Source organism: Salvelinus sp. IW2-2015, linkage group LG1, assembly GCF_002910315.2.
Source record: "Salvelinus sp. IW2-2015 linkage group LG1, ASM291031v2, whole genome shotgun sequence".
NCBI lineage: Eukaryota > Metazoa > Chordata > Actinopteri > Salmoniformes > Salmonidae > Salvelinus > Salvelinus sp. IW2-2015.
In genome coordinates, this window is record NC_036838.1 from 24,328,724 (window position 1) to 24,348,247 (window position 19,524).

General features: G+C 42.5%; 1 protein-coding gene across 1 annotated transcript; it reads left to right on the forward strand.

The window, feature by feature from the left end:
- The first annotated feature begins 12 nt into the window (after positions 1 to 12).
- On the forward strand, positions 13 to 19,316 carry LOC111963366 (choline/ethanolaminephosphotransferase 1). Its single transcript, XM_023986763.2, has 10 exons — positions 13 to 366; positions 4,383 to 4,673; positions 8,106 to 8,280; positions 11,505 to 11,652; positions 11,738 to 11,879; positions 14,998 to 15,082; positions 15,400 to 15,531; positions 16,412 to 16,570; positions 16,729 to 16,854; positions 17,258 to 19,316. The coding sequence occupies exons 2-10, from the start codon at positions 4,480 to 4,482 to the stop codon at positions 17,372 to 17,374; spliced, it is 1,278 nt and encodes a 425-aa protein (XP_023842531.1). The 5' UTR covers positions 13 to 366; positions 4,383 to 4,479; the 3' UTR covers positions 17,375 to 19,316.
- Positions 19,317 to 19,524: the final 208 nt, after the last annotated feature.

A 19,524-nucleotide genomic window follows, 5' to 3' on the forward strand; every position in this document is an offset into this window, starting at 1 on the left:
ACCTCGCGCTGGGATCCTCGACTGCAACGGGAGTGACCGGTGTTTTTCTGACGGTTATTGCTATCAGGGATCCTTTGGGACGTCCATAATCCTAAACCCTACCCTTAACCATAACCCACCCGTTTTACATTTCAACTTCATGGGGGGTAGGGACTTCCCAAGGATCCCGGATAGCACGGACCCCATTTGGACATTTGAGTGGTACCCGACGTGTTGTGAATCCTGCCTGTCGTAACATTCGCTGAGGACTTTCCCACCCTTTATACGCCGTAAACTGTAAGACTGCTGCTACGATCCTACCAACGGGTCAGTCATTCAACGCACTGTGAAGTGCCTCGACACCCTGCTGTCCTGTTTACTTGCCAGGTCAGTGGCTCCTTGGCAAACTGCTAGCCCGCTGCTAACTACTGGTTAGCATTGTGATGGTGGGGGAAGGGTGCATTTTTTTTGTACAGCAGTGGCAAATTAACGGATGTATTTCTAGAGATCGGCTGGGGAAACATTGACAGTTACATTGTAAATTAATCGAGGGAAATCATGTGAAATAGCTTTGTGTCATGTTGTCATTTGCTAGTGTTGTAGTTAGCTAGCTAGCCAGTTTTAGCCGGGATGCCACCGTTCCACAGACTGCCTGCCAGTCATATATATATATATATATATATATATATATATATATATTTTGTTTGTTGTAAGTGCCTGTCATTTAGTGGGACAGCAGAGAAACCACTAGCAGCTTCTAGACAGATTTAAGAGTTGTAACACAGTTGTATTGCATATGATTGCTCTCCATTCCCATTGATCTTCCCTTTTATATTCATTGATGCCAGTATCAAACTCAGTTACTTTGCATTACTTTTTGACCAGTAAAAAGTTTGGACACCTACTCATTCAAGAGTTTTTCTTTATTTTTACTATTTTCTACATTGTAGAATAATAGAGAAGACATCAAAACTATGAAAGAACACATATGGAATCATGTAGTAATCAAAAAAGTGTTAAACAAATCAAAATATATTTGATATTCTTCAAAGTAGTCACGCTTTGCACACTATTGGCATTCTCTCAACCAGCTTCACCTGGAATGCTTTTCCAACAGTCTTGAAAGAGTACCCACATATGCTGAGCACTTGTTGGCTGCTTTTCCTTCACTCTGCGGTTCAACTCATCCCAAACCATCTCAAATGGGTTGAGGTCAGGTGATTGTGGAGTCCAGGTCATCTGATGCAGCGCTCCATCACTCTCCTTCTTGGTCAAATAGCACTTACACAGCCTGGAGGTGTGTTGGGTCATTGTCCTTTTGAAAACAAATGATAGTCCCAATAAGCGCAAACCAGATGGGATGGCGTATCGCTGCAGAATGCTGTGGTAGCCATGCTGGTTAAGTGTGACTTGAATTCTAAATAAATCATGACAGCGTCACCAGCAAAGCACCATCACACCTCCTCCATGCTTCACGGTGGGAATCACACATGCAAAGATCATTCGTTCACTTACTCTGCGTCTCACAAAGTCATTGGAACCAAACATCTTAAATTTGGACTCATCAGACCAAAGGACAGATTTCCACCGGTCTGATGTCCATTGCTCGTGTTTCTTGTTCCAAGCAAGTCTCTTCTTATTGGTGTCCTTTAGTAGTGGTTTCTTTGCAGCAATTTGACCATGAAGGCCTGATTCACGCATTATCCTCTGAACAGTTKATGTTGAGATATGTCTGTTACTTGAACTCTGTGAAGCATTTGTTTGGGCTGCAATTTCTGAGGCTGGTAACTCTAATGAATTTATCCTCTGCAGCAGAGGTAACTCTGGGTCTTCCTTTCCTGTGGCGGTCCTCATGAGTGCCAGTTTCATCATAGCGCTTGATGGTTTTTGCGACTGCACTTAAAGAAACTTTCAAAGTTCTTGACATTTTTCAGATTGACTGACCATGTCTTAAAGTAATGATGGACTGTTGTTTCTTTTTGCTTATTTGAGCTGGTCTTGCCATAATATGGACTTGGTGTTTTACCAAATAGGGCTATCTTCTGTATACCACCTCTACCTTGTCACAACACAACTGATTGGCTCCAACACATTAATAAGAAGGAAAGAAATTCCACAAATTAACTTTTAACAAGGCACACCTGTTCATTTAAATGCTTTCCAGGTGACTACCTCATGAAGCTGGTTGAGAGAATGCCAAGAGTGTGCAAAGCTGTCATCAAGGCAAAGGGTGGCGATTTTGAAGATTCTCAAATATAAAATATATTTTGATTTGTTTAACACTTTTTTTGGTTACTAGATTATTCCATGTGTTATTTCATAGTTTTGATGTCTTCTCTATCATTCTACAATGTAGATAAATAAAGAAAAACCCTTGAATGAGTAGTTGTGTCCAAACTTTTGACTGGTACTGTAGGTGCTAACGTTGCAAGTGGAAACTAGCCTGTTGGGAATGACCTGGGGTCTGACTGACTTTCTGCTGCTTTGCTTTAAACAACAAGTTGTCTAAGYGAGAAACTGACTGACACATGCACTGACCACTTTCCAAAACTTGAGGATCCACTGTTGTAGAGGATTTCTGTGGTTACTTTGTGCAAGTTGTCACTCTCCAATGATATGGGCCGGCATTCTCAGTGGCTAAGATACAGAATAAGAATACTAGAATGGAAATGAGCCTTCTTATGARGGGATAAAGGTCAGCCATTTTATTCAGGGAGTTAGTCAACCATAGTTTGCCAGTGCTGTGATAAGATATTGTGTCAAATAATATATTTTAAAGGGTGATTTATACAGAAAATGTGCATAAAACCCGTATAAACTGTATTTATAACTATATGACTATTTTAGCTTGACAATAATTATATTACGTAATTTATGTTATAAACTGGGTGGTTTGAGCCCRGAATGCTGATTGCCTGACAGTCATGGTAAATCAGACCGTATTCCACYAGTACGACAAAACATTTATTTTATCTGCTCTAATTACATTGGTAACCAGTTTATAATAGTAATAAGGCACCTCGGGGGTTTGTGATATATAGRCAATATACCACGGCTAAGGGCTGTGTCAAGGCACTCCGCGTTGCGCCATATACCACACCCCGTTGGGCCTTATTGCTTTACACCATGCCCAGACTGGACGTGTGCCATCGTGCAGAAATGTATTTTGTCCCCCCACACCAAACGCGATCACGACACGCAGGTTGAAATATCAAAACAAACTCTGAACCAATTATATTAATTTGGGGACAGGTCGAAAAGCGTTAAACATTTTATGGCAATTTAGCTTGCAGTTGCTAGCTAATTTGTCCTATTTAGCTAGCTTGCTGTTGCTAGCTAATTTGTCCTGGGATATAAATGTTGAGTTGTTATTTTACCTGAAATGCACAAGGTCTTCTACTAGGACAATTAATCCACACATAAAATGGTCAAACGAATCGTTTCTAGTCATCTCTCCTCCTTCCAGGCTTTTTCTTCTTTGGACTTTATATGGTGATTGGCATCTAACTTTTATATTATTTCCACGACTGACCGACCTCAGTTCATCTTTCAATCACCCATGTGGGTATAACCAATAAGGAGATGGCACGTGGGTGTCTGCTTCTATAAACCAATGAGGAGATGGGAGAGGCAGGACTTGCACCGTGTTCAGCGTCACAAATAGAACTGACTTCTATTTTAGCACTTGGCAATGCAGACGCTCGATGGCGCGACGAGCAGTGTGGGTGCAATGATTGAATAACGTATGTATACATTTATTTTGCAACGCTTGCGCACACGACGCAAGCGGAGTGATCAGCATGTCTTACTTTTATTTTCCTGCATAAGTAAAATCAGGATTATGTCTCTACTGCCATTCATTCCAATTAGACTGGTTTGGAATTCTCCCTGACCAATATGGGTCCATTTTTACCCCCATTCTGGAACGTTGATGGTTAATGACATGGCCCCTCTTGTAATTTAATAGGATCTCTATGGGCTAAGATTTGTTTGAGAAGCCTCATGTTTAGTGGAGTGTGACAGCAGGACCTGCCATATCCTGCCCCATCACGTCTTTAAGACTGTGGCTGCACAGTGTTTTATTACTCAGAACTGGGTGAAGAGGAACGTACTCGTGCACTTGTGTGCGTATGGCAATAGATAACACGGCGGGGTCCTAGGGTTCATTCTTATTCTCACTTTCATTTTCAACCATTTCTCTAGCTATTCCACCACATCCTTCCTTCCTCTCGCTCACTTTCACTGAAATGAGAACTTACGTGAAATGAAATTAGTTCAGTAAAACAGTTAAGAAGCAACTGGCAAGAGAGAACTACAAAAGCAAACTCCAAGTCCCATTTCAGCACCTTGCCTACATGTAAGTCAACGTCACATTACCTGTTCTCTCCTCTTCCACCCCTCAGTGTGCGGGCCCCATTGTGGATCCCCAGCCCCAGCGAGCGGCGGGGGGAGGCAGAGGCTGAGGCAGCCTGAGGCAGAGGGCACAGCGCTAGCAGGGCCATGAACGTCACCGGGTACCAGCAGCAGCAGGGGGGTTTTCGGACATGCCGAGGCACACTCAGGGAGCGGGATCCTAGGCAGGGTGTGGGCATGGAGACAGCCTGCTGCCTGGCCCCTGGAGCCCTGCGCAGACTGATTGAGCTGCCGTCTCCCCCGCTCAACCGCCACCAGCTGAAGAGACTGGAGGAGCACAGGTACTGTGATAGAAAAATCTAATATTTACCTTTGATCTGATGATCATATGGTATGTTTTATACTTGTCATCACATCAAACTAGGGATGCACCAATTTGACATTTTTGTCCGATACCGATATCCGATATTTTCCTTGCCAAAAAACCCGATACCGATAACCGATATTTTAAATTTTAGCGGCCTTTTAAGCATTCTAGTACAGTTAAATAGTTGAAACACACACTGACCCAAAAGTTATTTTGTTGGCATTTACATATGTCCCCATTAGCCGTAAAACATAATCAAAACCTATTTCTTTCACTTACTTGCTGTGCTGTTTCGTTGTTCATTTGTTCAGTCGTTTCATTCTCAACCAGGATTTCAACATACATGTCAAGCAGTGAAGTTTCAGCTTTGTCTGTCCGTGGCCTCTCTTCCTCGGAGCGCACTGTCACTGTGTCCGTTTCCATCTTGTCCAGCTGTGTATGTAACATTTCACGTAAACCCTGTTTCTTGTCTGCATCGAAGTAGCGGTCCTTAACCTAGCATCGAGCATGGTGGCAACACAGTAGAGGCGCAGAGAGAATGCCACCGAAATGCTTGTTCACAGTCTCTAGTAGAGTACTTTTCCAAGTTAACCCCGCGGTCTGTCTGCAGTTTTGTTGAGCAGGTGTTTCAATGCCATGACAGAGGGTATCACGTCTGCTGCAGACGCAGTTGATGAGCTTATTTCTCCAGTCAGTTGTTCGAATGGAGCTAGGGGTGTGTTCATGTTGCCAAGTTTCAAACATGTTCGCAAATGCCATTGAAATGGCAGCAGCGGTATGAGAACCAGTACATTCTTGAGCATGTAATACGGCTTTCCTCAGTAGGAAATTCTCGTCGACCCACTGTGCTGTCAGACTCAGCATACTCAAGGGGCTGACATCGCTTGTCTGAACGATCAGGAAGTCGGGAAGCTAATAGCAGTGACTCCCATAGCAAGTAGCTCATGGATGTGCGTTTTCAACAATACTGTGTAACTCCGGTAGGGCAACATCTGAAAAATAGCGCCTACTTGGTAGTGTGTACCGGGGGCTCGAGGTGCTCGACCAGTCGGCGAAAGCCAACATCATCCACGACAGACAACTGTTGATTGTCAAGGGCAATGAATTCCATTATCTTGGCGTTAATGGATTTTGTCTTTGAGTTGTCTCGCTGAAATCTTACTCTTTCAAGGACTGCTCCACTTGTTGACTGCTCGATCCACACAGCAGACATTGTGGGCTAGGTTAGGAATGCTGTGTTGCACGTGTATGMCCTGTCCCTTTGCGGAAAATCCAATTGACATCGTAGCCTGCATTGTTTGCCGAGCATTACAAAGGGAACAAATTATTGGACCTCGAATACATCCTTTAGATCATTCAGAAGAATTATTTTGGAATGTTATTGTTTTTCCGCACAATCAATCATACACTGAGTGTACAAAACMTTAGGAACATCTTCCTAATATTGAGTTGCATCCCCTTTTGCCCTCAGAACAGCCTCAATTCGTCAAGCGTTCCACAGGGATGCTAGATATTGTTAGATATTACTGTACTGTCGGAGCTAGAAACACAAGCATTTCCCTACACCCACAATAACATCTGCTAAACACATGTATGTGACCATCAAATTTGATATGATGCTTCCCACAGTTGTCATGTTAGCTGGCTGTCCTTTGGGTGGTGGACCATTCTTGATACACACGGGAAACTGTTGAGCGTGGAAACCCAGAAACGTTGCAGTTCTTTACTCAAACCGGTGCGCCTGGCACCTACTACCATACCCCGTTCAAAGGCACTTAAATATTTTGTCTTTCCCATTCACCCTCTGAATGGCGCACACACACAATCCATGTTTCAATTGTCTCGAGGCTTAAAAATCCTTTAACTTGTCTCCTCCCRTTCAGCTACACTGATTGAAGAGAATTTAACAAGTGACCTCAATAAGGGATCATAGCTTRCACCTGGATAACGCTGATCCGTCTATGCCATGAAAAGAGCAGGTGTTCCTAATGTTTTGTCCACTCAGTGTATATCTGGCCAACATACTGAACCCACTGTACGTTTTTTGCCACTGTAAGTTTCCTGTACAATGTGGGYAATGCTGAACGATTTGMCAAGGCAACTGTGTGTAGAGCCGTAAGAAGATTCTGCTTCGCATTGAAGATATTTTTTTACGTCTTTGCTYCATTCCCTGGCCATCAAGCTGTCCATATAATCAAGTGGGACTTTTACAGAATTGCAGGTAGAGTAGGCTGCAGTCAGTTGACTGCCAGCGATACTTTGCTAATCTCAAATGAYTAAGTCTAGGCAACATGATAAAAAGTAGAATATTGACTAATTCATCTCACAGATTTTCCAAACGTGATTGACGCTATAGATGGGACACATATCCCCCATTCAAAGACCCTCTGGACCAAATGAAGGAGACTACGTGAATATGCAATCTTATTAAGTATAAACACACAGGTAGCTATTGAATACTGTCGCCTGGACTTTCACCAAACCAAATCATTTCCCGAAACAGTCATTCAATTCAATGATCTTTCTTACTTCTTTGGTCAGATGATCTGGGACTCCCATGGGGGTTYCAACTAAACTAATGTCACACCCCTCACTATTGTCWTTGGTTGCYCWAATTGCACTGTTTGTCTACATAACCTGGTTCAASTATTCATGACATTACCCTGAGGAAGGCACAGTGATGCRGAAACGTTGGTAAATACCCATTAAAWCGCTGGGAGATTATACATGGAGTGTGCGACTTTCTTTATTTTGATAGTTTATAGTTACAACTAAACGGAACACATTGTTGCCCGTGTTGTCATGAAAAGCACTCTGTAGTCAATCAATTGTTATTCCTKCAACATAGGATATGGAATGGGCCTACCACTGCAATTGTGACACAGGCTACTACAACTTACATGTTAGGTTATAGCCTTGACATGTAATATCACCCGCGTTGCCCTAAAAGTGCTCTGTAAAGTGAAAGCGTTATTACTAATCACACATGTGTATAAGCTCGGCCTATTACATATTGGAATTGTGCCATTTCACTTATGCATTGAATCGGTCTGCAATTTTCTGCCAGGCTCACTCTGTCTTTTGCGGCGGTCGGTGTATTACTTCTTTGGATAAATATGGGAACGTATTCGTTGTGTGTTACAGTTGTTTCTTGTTCGAGAACAATATTTCACAAGTCTAGGTCTTTTGACTCCATGTCTATCGTTTTTTTCTGTCCTCGACATAATTACCTTTTTTGAATGTTACGCGCCAGTTGTCAGGTCAACCAATCTGCGCTTCGCTTCGCCTAGTAACTTAAACGAGAAGCAGCCGTTCCGGAACCAAGAAATCCCAGACTCCCTTATCTGGTTAAAAGAAGCCAAATATTTTGGCTTTCCGGGATACTCCACTCGTTCCCCCTCTACAGGTACAGCAGTGCAGGTCGCTCCCTGTTGGAGCCTCTGATGCAGCGCTACTGGGAGTGGCTGGTGGGCCGRGTGCCAGCCTGGATCGCCCCCAACCTCATCACCATCGTGGGCCTGGCCACCAACGTATTCACCACCCTGGTGCTAGTCTACTACTGCCCCACCGCCACTGAACAGGTAACAATGGCAACAATATGGCACCTATTCAGGTAGTGTGTACGTACTACTGTACTGCCACACAGCCACTGAACTGGTTGGTTGTACACTGCCTGGTGTTGGATTCTGGGGTAAACTTTGAACATTGTTATACTCAGAGTATAGGAACATTAGTTACAAAGGAGAGGGGTGCCATAATGAGGGGTGCCATAATGAAGCTTGGGAGGGTGATGAGTGTTTTCCCTGCAATCATTTGTGACAGTACTGATAAGGGGAGAAACCATTGAAGGCTCATATCACTTAGTTCCCTGCTTAGCGAGAKGGATGCYATGTTTAGAGATAAGGAGGAGACTCCACCCAAAGTGGGGTATGAACACCACCACGGGGGAAGCCATGTCTTTTGTCTGAATACAGCTGGTGTCGACCCTTTGGGAAGAATTCAACTTGGTTAAAGCTTCTCTAGTGTCCGGGAGTTATTTACTKTGAAAAAGAAGAACCTAACACTGGCTTATTGCCGTGGACATTGCACAGTTTGAGGGTTGAAGTAAAGTGCTACCGCGTGGTATTTACCTGTCCAGACAGACAGACCGACAGAGAGAAGCTTCCATCGCAGACAGTCAGATGATTGAACAGTGAAGCTACCTGTATTGCCCAGCTGTTTTGAAAACACATTAACGTCAGTTGTTTTGTCTCAAGGTTCTGTGGCTGTTTTTTTTTCTTTTTCTATTAGCAACAGTTTTGGGTCTCTTTGTTTTTTTCCCCTCTCTCTGCTGTCGAGGAGAGTTTTGGTATAGCTCAGGCTTTCTGTTCTGGATGAACACCCCGTGCCCYTAGCTCTCAGGTTACAGCTAGTCTGCACCTGATTCCACGTTCCCCAGCCCCCTTCCCGGCCCACACGCCACACCAGCACCACAGCAGAGATGAGTGCATGCTAAGGACAGGGAATAGAGAGGACACGGCAAAACATGCAAACTGTTAAGCTTAGTAGTTCCCCTCTAGAACCGAAAGCCTAGAGTAACTTCCCTACAAGGGAATATAATTGGTGATATCAGACTTCAAAGTACATGGAGTTAGATTACGTTCAAACGAATACTTTGTATACAAGAGCCATTACCAAACAGCCCAATGCAGTATAATGCATTTTGTTCGTCCATAGACCACCATGTGCTTTGTGGGTTCAGCTCTGGCTGTTTTCCTACAAGTGCAGTCCACAACACTAGTGTGGACTGGACTTAGTCTCTACCTATTTTATCATAGAAAGGCCAGTCTAACCATGGACGAAAACATGTTATAACCCTATAATATTGCTAAGAATTCCAGCTTTCCCAGCTAGCAGCTAACTGTATATTTGACCGTTGAATTGAATCCACAAATAACGCTCGGCCTACTTTTGGATGTTATCTGCAAGGCAAAACATGGCCTCATCTTAGGGGTCTCTTTTAATGCCGGTGTTATTCTATTCTGGTCCTGGAAGCCCATAGGTTGTGCAGGTTTCTGTTCTAGCCCAGCCGTAACACACCTGATTCAACTGATCAWGGGTTTGATAATTAGTCGATTAGTTGAATCCAGTGCTGGGATGGAACAAAAGCCTGCACACCCTGTGAGTCTCCAMGGGGCAGGGTTGAAGAGCACTGCTTTAGTGTCCCCTGACTTCCCCTMTGCTGCTAAAGCAGACGACAGTCTTAACAGGCTGCAGCTAAAAGGTGGGTTAGAGCAGTTAGTTAGGGGTGTAATTAGGAGGATCTGCAGGGCGTAACTTTGTTTTCCCTTTCTATAAATAGCGCTCTGTCTCTAGTTCTCGACCTCCTCCTCTTCCTGTTTCTTTTTGTAGGACAAAGGTCGAGAGATGGCTCTGCGCGCATGTACTGTATGCTCACAATGTGGAGAAACTGGGCAGAGCGAGACGAAGAGACGAGGGACTTCAGTTGAGTTTAMTACAGAGAGGACAGGCTTGGTAGGGTACTAGCTCTAGAGGGAGAGGCTCAGTGACTATGTACAGACGTCCTAATTATATTGCCTTTACAATGTCCATGCTCATTGTTGTAAGAGTGATTCGACACTTGACATCYCAGGTCATAGTTATGTTAACAGGATGCTAAAACATTAGTGGCAGCACTGTTTCACAGCCCAGAGACAATTGTATTTACTTAACATGCTGCAGTAGTCAGTGTCCTGTTTTCTGATGGCCCAGGTCAGGATCGTTAAGGACAGACTGCCCCGTGGCTGTGGGTGTATTAGTGCTCTATAGGAGTCTATGTGGGTCCCGTGTGGCTCAGTTGGTAGAGCATGGTGCTTGCAACGCCAGGGTTGTGGGTTTGATTCCCATGGGGGACCAGTATGAAAATCGATGCACTCCTTTCTGTACTCATTTCTTTCTGTACTCGTTTCTTTCTGTAGGAGCGTTTGCTAAATGACTGAAAATGTCAGGCGTAATGAGTAAACGGTGCAGCTGATACAGGGTGTCATGTTCTCTTTGCTGAGTTTCTCATCATGTCAGGTTTGAACAGAAAGTCTACTTCCTCTAGGGGCCCTTGTTAGATTTCTCACGCCATTTTTAATTCCTAATCACATGTTTCATGAGAACACAGAGGCAGTCGGTAGATCTTTCCACCCTGCTCTACTTTTCAACATCCCCCACTAACAAACTTTTCTTTCGCAAACCCCCTCCCACTCCCCAAATCCCTGTTTTTGGTCAGAGGGCCTGAATGAATAAAAAAAATAATAATAATTATCGGGGTATGAGCCAGGTTGTGCCACTCTGCAATAACAGGGTTATTTATATGAATGCCAAATTGGCAAGCCTGTAAATTGTAGGCCGTGTCATATTCCAGTTGGTTTTAGTCAGTGTATAAGCTGCTGTCAGCTCATCATAGACCCAGTGAGTACAGAACAGGAAATGAAGGCAGACAACATTGATGATGCTGTGAAACTCTCTCCGTGCTGATTGGCTAATGAAGGACCAAGCTCTGCGGTGTTCCAAAGCTGTCGAGAGGGAAACAAARTATACAAGTTCACAAACATCTCTCCTTTGTGTAGCTGTAGCCTACATCTGCCAGAAGATCATATTTTATGTCAGATGGTGCACTATTGATGATAATACCCACTGGTTCTCAAAGAACACGACTTCTAAATGCCTTGTGGTTATGTTAGGGTAATTTCCAAACATGTTATATTTCTCCATTGGGAGAAAGGAAGTCATAAGTATTCACCAAGTCCCCCATTTTTGTCACTTCCTTTTTCTTCAGGCACCTCTGTGGGCATACCTTCTGTGTGCTGTGGGCCTGTTTGTGTACCAGTCATTGGACGCCATTGACGGGAAGCAGGCCAGACGAACCAATAGTAGCTCTCCACTGGGCGAACTGTTTGACCACGGCTGTGACTCCCTCTCCACAGGTACAGCTGCCCCTCTGTGTGTCTGTGGGTTTGCTCTATTAGGATGTCYTTGAATCTGTGCTTCTATTTCCTCTCTCTCTCTCAGTGTTTGTGGTCCTGGGCACCAGTATAGCAGTGCAGCTGGGCACCAACCCTGACTGGATGTTCTTCTGCTGTTTCGCTGGCATGTTCATGTTCTACTGTGCCCACTGGCAGACCTACGTCTCTGGCACCCTGCGCTTTGGCATGTGAGTGTGTCTGCGCTCCGAGGAGAGGGAGTTGGGAGACAACTGGGTTAATAGTTATAATAGATTTATACTGAACAAGAAAATAAACGCAACATGCAACAATTTCAAAGATTTTACTGAGTTACAGTTCATATAAGGAAATCAGTCAATGAATTCCCTACTCTGGATCAGAAAACCAGTCGGTATCTGGTGTGACCACCATTTGCATCATGCAGTGCAACATCTCCTTCGCATAGAGTTGATCAGGCTGTTGATTGTGGCCTGTGGAATGTTGTCCCACTCGTCAATGGCTGTGTGAAGTTGCTGGATATTGGCGGGAACTGGAACACGCTGTCGATCCAGAGCATCCCAAACATGCTCAATGAGTGACATGTCTGGTGAGTATGTAGGCCATGGAAGAACTGTGACAGTTGTGTGCAGATCCTTGTGACATGGGGCCGTGCATTATCATGCTGAAACATGATGTGATGGAGGCGGATGAGTGGCACGACAATGGGCCTCAGGGTCACGTCACGGTATCTCTGTGCATACAAATTGCCATCGATAAAATGTAATTGTGTTCGTTGTCTGTATGCCTGCCCATACCATAACCCACCGCCACCATGGGGCACTGTTCACAACGTTGACATCAGCAAACCGCTTGCCCACATGACTCCACACATGTACATGTGAGGCCGGTTGGACGTACTGCCAAATTCTCTAAAATGACGTTGGAGGCGGCTTGGCAACAGCTCTGGTGGACATTCCTGTAGTCAGCATGCCAATTGCATGTTCCCTCAAAACTTGAAACATCTGTGGCATTGTGTTGTGTGACAAAACTGCACATTTTAGAGTGGCCTTTTATTGTCCCCAGCACAAGGTGCACCTGTGTAATGAGCATGATGTTTAATCAGCTTCTTGATATGCCACACCTGTCAAGTGGATGAATTACCTTGGCAAAGGAGAAATGCTTATTAACAGGGATGTAAACAAATTTGTGCACCAAATTTGAGAGAAATCTTTTTGTGCGAATGGAACATTTCTGGAATGTTTTTTTTGTTCAGCTCATGAAACATGGAACCAACACTTTACATGTGTCGTTTTATATTTTTGTTCAGTATAGTTAGTCTGGGTAGCTATTTGGTTAAATATTTACCTATCCGCATTGACCTTTTTTGCACTAACTTTTTTGACTCGTCACATACACTGCTGCTACTGTTTAATATCTGCCACTTTATTCCTAGTTATATGCACCTCAATTACCTTGCACCCCTAGACATCGACTCGGTACAGGTGTCCTTGTATATAGCCAAGTTATCGTTACTCATTGTGTATCTGTTRTATTATTACGGGTTTTACTTTTCTATTATTTCTCTATTTTCTTTCTCTCTGCATTGTTGGGAAGGGCCCGTAAGCAAGCATTTCACTGTTAGTCCACACCTGTTGTTTACAGAGCATGTGACGAGGAGTAATCCATGCTACTGAAGGAATATTGAAACATACGTTACCGTTCAAAAGTTTGGGATTAGAAATGTCCTTGTTTTCCATGAAAACATATATGAAATTAGTTGCAAAATGAATAGGAAATATAGTCAAGATGTTGACAAGGTTATAAATAATGATTTTTTTATTGAAATAATAATTGTGTCCTTCAAACTTTGCTTTCGTCAAAGAATCCTCCATTTGCAGGATTACAGCCTTGCAGACCTTTGACATTCTAGTTGTTGATTTGTTGAGGTAATCTGAATGGATTTCACCCCATGCTTCCTGAAGCACCTCCCACAAGTTGGATTGATTTGATGGGCACTTCTTARGTACCATATGGTCAAGCTGCTCCCACAACAGCTCAATAGGGTTGAGATCCGGTGACTGTGCTGGCCACTCCGTTATAGACAGAATACCAGCTGACTGCTTCTTCCCTAAATAGCTCTTGCATAGTTTGGAGCTGTGCTTTGGGTCATTGTCCTGTTGTAGGAGGAAATTGGCTCCAATTAAGTGCGTCCACAGGGTATGGCATGGCTTTGCAAAATGGAGTGATAGCCTTCCTTCTTCAAAATCCCTTTTACTCTGTACAAATCTTCCACTTTACCACCACCAAAGCACCCCCAGACCATCACATTGCCTCCACCATGCTTGACAGATGGCGTCAAGCACTCATCCAGAATGTTCTTTTTTGTGATCCGAACACCTCAAACTTAGATTCGTCTGTCCATAACACTTTTTTCCAATCTTCCTCTGTCCAGTGTCTGTGTTCTTTTGCCCATCTTAATCTTTTATTTTTATTGGACAGTCTGAGATAMGGCTTTTTCTTTGCAACACTGCCTAGAAGGCCAGCATCCKGGAGTCGCCTCTTCACTGTTGACYTTGAGACTGGTGTTTTGCGGGTACTATTTAATGAAGCTGCCAGTTGAGGACTTGAGGRGTCTGTTTCTCAAACTAGACACTCTAATGTACTTGTCCTCTTGCTCAGTTGAGATCTTCGGTTTCTTGTCAATTTCTCACATGGAATAGCCTTCTTTTCTCAGAACAAGAATAGACTGACGAGTTTCAGAAGAAAGTTATTTGTTTCTGCCCATTTTGAGCCTGTAATCGAACCCACAAATGCTGATGCTCCAGATACTCAACTAGTCCAAAGAAGGCCAGTTTTATTGCTTCTTTAATTAGAACAACAGTTTTCAGCTGTGCTAACATAATTGCAAAAGGGTTTTCTAATGATCAATTAGCTAATCCAAGTTTCTCATTTTAAAAGGCTACCACAACGTACCATTGGAACACAGGAGTGATGGTTGCTGATAATGGGCCTCTGTACGCCTATGTAGATATTCCATAAAGAATCAGCCATTTCCAGCTCCAATAGTCATTTACAACATTAACAATGTCTACACTGTATTTCTGATCAATTTGATGTTATTTTAATGGATTTTTTATTTTATTTTCAAAAACAAGGACATTTCTAAGTGACCCCAAACTTTTGAACGGTAGTATACATGTTTACTATTAGTCCATCATGATTGGTTGGGAGAGCTGTGGTCAGGTGGACAGTGTTTGGGTCGGTCCATAGGGCAGCTGTGTGGCGCTGTGCTTATGGACAGAGTTGATGACTTCTGACTAACCTCTGCTCTCTGCCTGCTCCTCTCAGCATTGATGTGACTGAGGTGCAAATCTTCATTATAATCATGTATTTGCTGGCCGCTGTGGGAGGATCCGCTTTCTGGCAGTCACTGGTAATTCTGATTGGCTCAAACTTCCACTGATTGTCTGTTGGTAACTGAAATGAATGGCATAACTGAATGTTGAAACTGAAACAGTAACTGCTATTATAACAGTGGAGTTTCCTGCATTTGGTATGTTCTAATTCTTTGTGCAGTATGATTCCTTACCATAGTAAATGCAATTTCACTTTGAGTAATGAAACAGTTTTACTGACAAGTACCCATCTTACTAACAATGTTCAGGGCTGTTTTAATATACTAAACACTCAAGTGGTGGTGACTGGTTGTTGMTTTGTAATGAATAATATCTTGCTCTCTCACCTCCACAGATCCCAGTCATAAACATCCAGATGAAAATAGTTCCAGCCATCTGRACTTTCTTAGGTGCCATCTTTTCRTGTACTAATTACTTCCGGGTTATATTTACCGGAGGTAAGGGCAAAAATGGATCCACAATAGCAGTAAGTCGACACTCGCGCTCAATTCCAAATCGACCTGTAGCCTAGTCCCTGACCTTCATGTAGATGGGCATATCAACTTAATGGTAGTCACTCCTTGCCCTGATAGACTCAGATTMTTTCTCTCCGTATTGCTCACATATTTCCACTCCTTTAAGATCTACAGAAATGCCTAGGGGGAAGGGGCAATCTGACATCAGTCCTTCTCCCAAATTCCTTCACCAACACTGACACAAGGTAGTTCACAATCACTATGTAGGCTTTGCCATGTACCTTCTAGAGATGGTGAAGCTAGCTTGATGTGCTTGTGTACTTGTTTCATCCATTTTACGGAGCTATCTATTAGCTTCAGAGGAAATGAAGGATGTGTGTAAAGACTGTTGGACCTGATCCCAGTTCAGTTGTCGGAGCGATATCAGTGTTTGTCACATGGAAGTAATTACTTTATATGTTTTCCTTCGGGAGATACTGTATGTTATGGCACCTAGTTATACACAAATTATAAGAGGCCATCTGCGTTCTTTTAAGGTCCTTAATAGTGTCTGTTCCAGGTGCATAAAATTCTAAATAAGAATACTGGAAGAGATGGAGACCCGCACTGTCAAACAAAGGAATAAATCCAAAACTGAGGCTTGAACGCAAAATAAAGATGTTTGTTTCGGCACCATGATGTTTTAATAATCATAGTGCATAAATGAAAGGTGAAAACAAAACACAAATGTTTCGGCCTAAGGTGATGGTGGATTATACACACCAGCGTTCATTYCTGTGTGTTTTCTTTCACCCTAACTGCACTCCCATGTCATTCACATACTGTATCATTGTGGCCTATTAATGTRGTTTATTATACAGTATCTCTCTCTTTTCTCCCTCTCTTCTCCAGGGAACCAGTGTCCTATCTCCTGTGTTACATATAGGCTCAGTAATAATACTGGCCATGATGATCTATAAGATGTCAGCTATCCAGTTGTTTGAGAAGCACCCCTGTGTTTATATCCTGGCCTTTGGCTTCGTGTCGGCCAAGATCACCAACAAATTAGTTGTAAGTGTGGCGCGCTGCTAATTGGTGTAATGCAATACCTGTGCATCCTGTGTAAATGTGCTTGGATGTAAGAACGTTTATGACGTAAATGAATGTCATCAATGTAAATGTGCTTGCTGATTGGAGCATGACTGATGCCTGTGTCTTGTTTGTTTCAGGTAGCACATATGACAAAGAGTGAGATGCATCTCCATGATATAGCATTCCTGGGGCCAGGCCTGCTGTTCCTGGACCAGTATTTCAACAGTTTTATTGATGAATACCTGGTGCTGTGGATTGCGCTGGTGAGTACACACACACACACGCACATCTCCATGACATAGAGGTCTATAGTATCTGAGCAAGTCCAGGGTGAAGTTATGCAACAACAATGCATGAGGGCATGCAATCTGCAGCATGTGTTTTAATGACAACATGTATCTTTGAAATGAACCATCAGTCTGATCATATCCAACACTAATTGTATTTCACTCTGAAAGGTATAAAGACTTACTGTGCATTTTTCAGAGGCACGTGTTTTCAGTCTAATGCCACGTTTATTTGGAACTAGTCGCAAAACCCTTTCATACTTTTATCTTCGGCATCATCTAGCCATCTACACACTGGATCCATTGTGTACAGTTGTGTTGATCAAGTTATCTTGTTTCCTGACTCTTCATTTTCTCCTCTTCTGCTTTCCGTCTGCAGATCCTGTCTTTCGTTGACTTGGTGCGTTACTGTGTCAGCGTTTGCAACCAGATCGCCTCCCATCTTCACATCTTTGTCTTCCGAATAAAGCCACTGACCCCCTCCACCCTTCAGTGAGGGCACGGACGCCATTGCTGTCTATCGCTCTTTCTTTCTTTCTTTCGCTCTCTCTTCATGTTAGTTAGTAAGTTGTTGCTCTTTCACCATTTTTTGTATTTGTTGAGGCAGGGTTGGGGTGGATGTGTGTGAAGCTATGATGTGGGTGGAGCTATTACCAGTAGAGGTGCTGGCAAGTGAATGTGGGCATAAATGAAATYTAATGAGTTAATAATAATGATGATAATAATAATAATAAGTTATTGTCCATCGCTGCTTTGTGCAATTTCTGTTGATTTCATCTTGTTACAGTAATCAGATTCCTGAACAAAAATAATGCTTTGTCTCTTTTTCTGAAATGAATAGTCACATTGGACATGTACTGAATGCTCTTCTCTGTGTCAGAGAGGGTAAATAAGTYCAAGAAGACTGCAAGGGGCTTGAATAGGTGCTACCCTATTCATTTAATAATGATCATTATTATTTTCTTATTGAACTTTGAAACAAACATTTCATGTGTTGACATAGTGTGTTTGTTGGTTAGTTGTTCTCTACAAGGAAATGTACAGCATCGAAAGAGATTTACACAGGTTGTCAGTCTGCTTTCAGTTTTGTTTCGTAAGAGTGTCGWGTCTTTATTAAATGTATATATCATTTTGCAATATTTGCATAACCTCACTTTTCYGTTTCACAAATATCAAACTATTAGGGTGTTGGTATTTGTAGTGTTCTTTTATTTCAAAAAGTTTTTCCTGGCAATACAGTATCTGATCAAACCTACATAAGTGGTACATTACCTTGCAATTACATTCAAATGATTTCTGTAATATATTACAGATATAAACTACATGACTAAACAAATTCTTGTAAAGATACAAATTGTATTGCATATTTGAAAAGATAAGTGTCTCAAGCCTTGCTTCCCTGAAATGGCTCAAGCATACATTGTCTCCAATGCCACCAACATTACACAGTGCTTATGGCACTACATGCAGGTTTGCTAGKGCTTGTCAAGCATACTACTCTGTATATCCAGTTTAATATTGATTTTAAATAGTTGAATGTATAACATAATTTACATTTTTAGCAGCGGTTTCTTGCTTTAGATTTGTGTGCCTGTTTATTATTGTATTGTCCTGTTGCACCTCTGCCCTCTCAGATACTGTCGTGTTGCATTTGTCTCGGGAATGCTCAACGAAAACTAAATGCCAAGTGTTATTGAAGAAAAGTATTGATGTGATTTTTGTCCCCCCAAAAAGTAGTCATTCTCATTGGAAGCTAAAGATGTTGTCTGCGCTTGCTCATATCTAGAATCTAAGGACATGTTTTAATTTTACTTAAAATGATTTTGTAATTTATTTTTAAATTACCGTGTAACACATCTACGAACAACTTTCTTTGTGTAGAGCATTCTGCCCTGTGCCAGGTCCACGTACAGCAATTGATAGTGTTTTGGGAGAATTGGGCAGTTTCAATGTGACAGAAAAATGATATTCTAACTGTGCCCTAATCTTATTTGTCTGTACAACGTTTTTGCCTCTATACCTGCAGTCTGCTTATAATTCACRATCAGAATCAATAGAAACTCTGTCATTTCAATGAAAAACAGACTTTATTTCTGTGTGTATTGTTATTGAGCTCATTTGACAATGTGTACTAGTAATTTTCAGACAAGTAAAAGGTTGCCTTAAACACAATATTWTTTTTTTCTTCTTTTGGAAGATAAAGGTCAAGCCTCTTAAACAAATTAGGGGCATGTTGTCTCTGTGTGTGTTTACTGGCAAAGGCTTGTGTTTTCTTCCTTGTTACTYTTGTTTTCTTTTAGCCAGACCGTCAAGCTCAGGTATATTACAGTGTGCAGAATTGTATGTTCATAGGCTATGAGAAAATAACTTCAAAATCACTTCGACAATCTCTCCCTCACCTACCAATGCAAATAAAATGTCATTCACACATGTAAGAAGCTACTTGWTGCCTGTGTTATTTGTGATAAAGGTTTCTACACTGAGTGTACAAAACACATCAGCTCTTTCCATGACATACTATAGATTCAGTGCTTGACTTGGGCAGGAGCTCACCYSAGCTGAGAACTGGCACCTCAAATGTTCTACTGATTGAACTCCTGCTCCTCTTATATTAGCTCAAAAGTATTGTGGAGCTCCTACACCTAA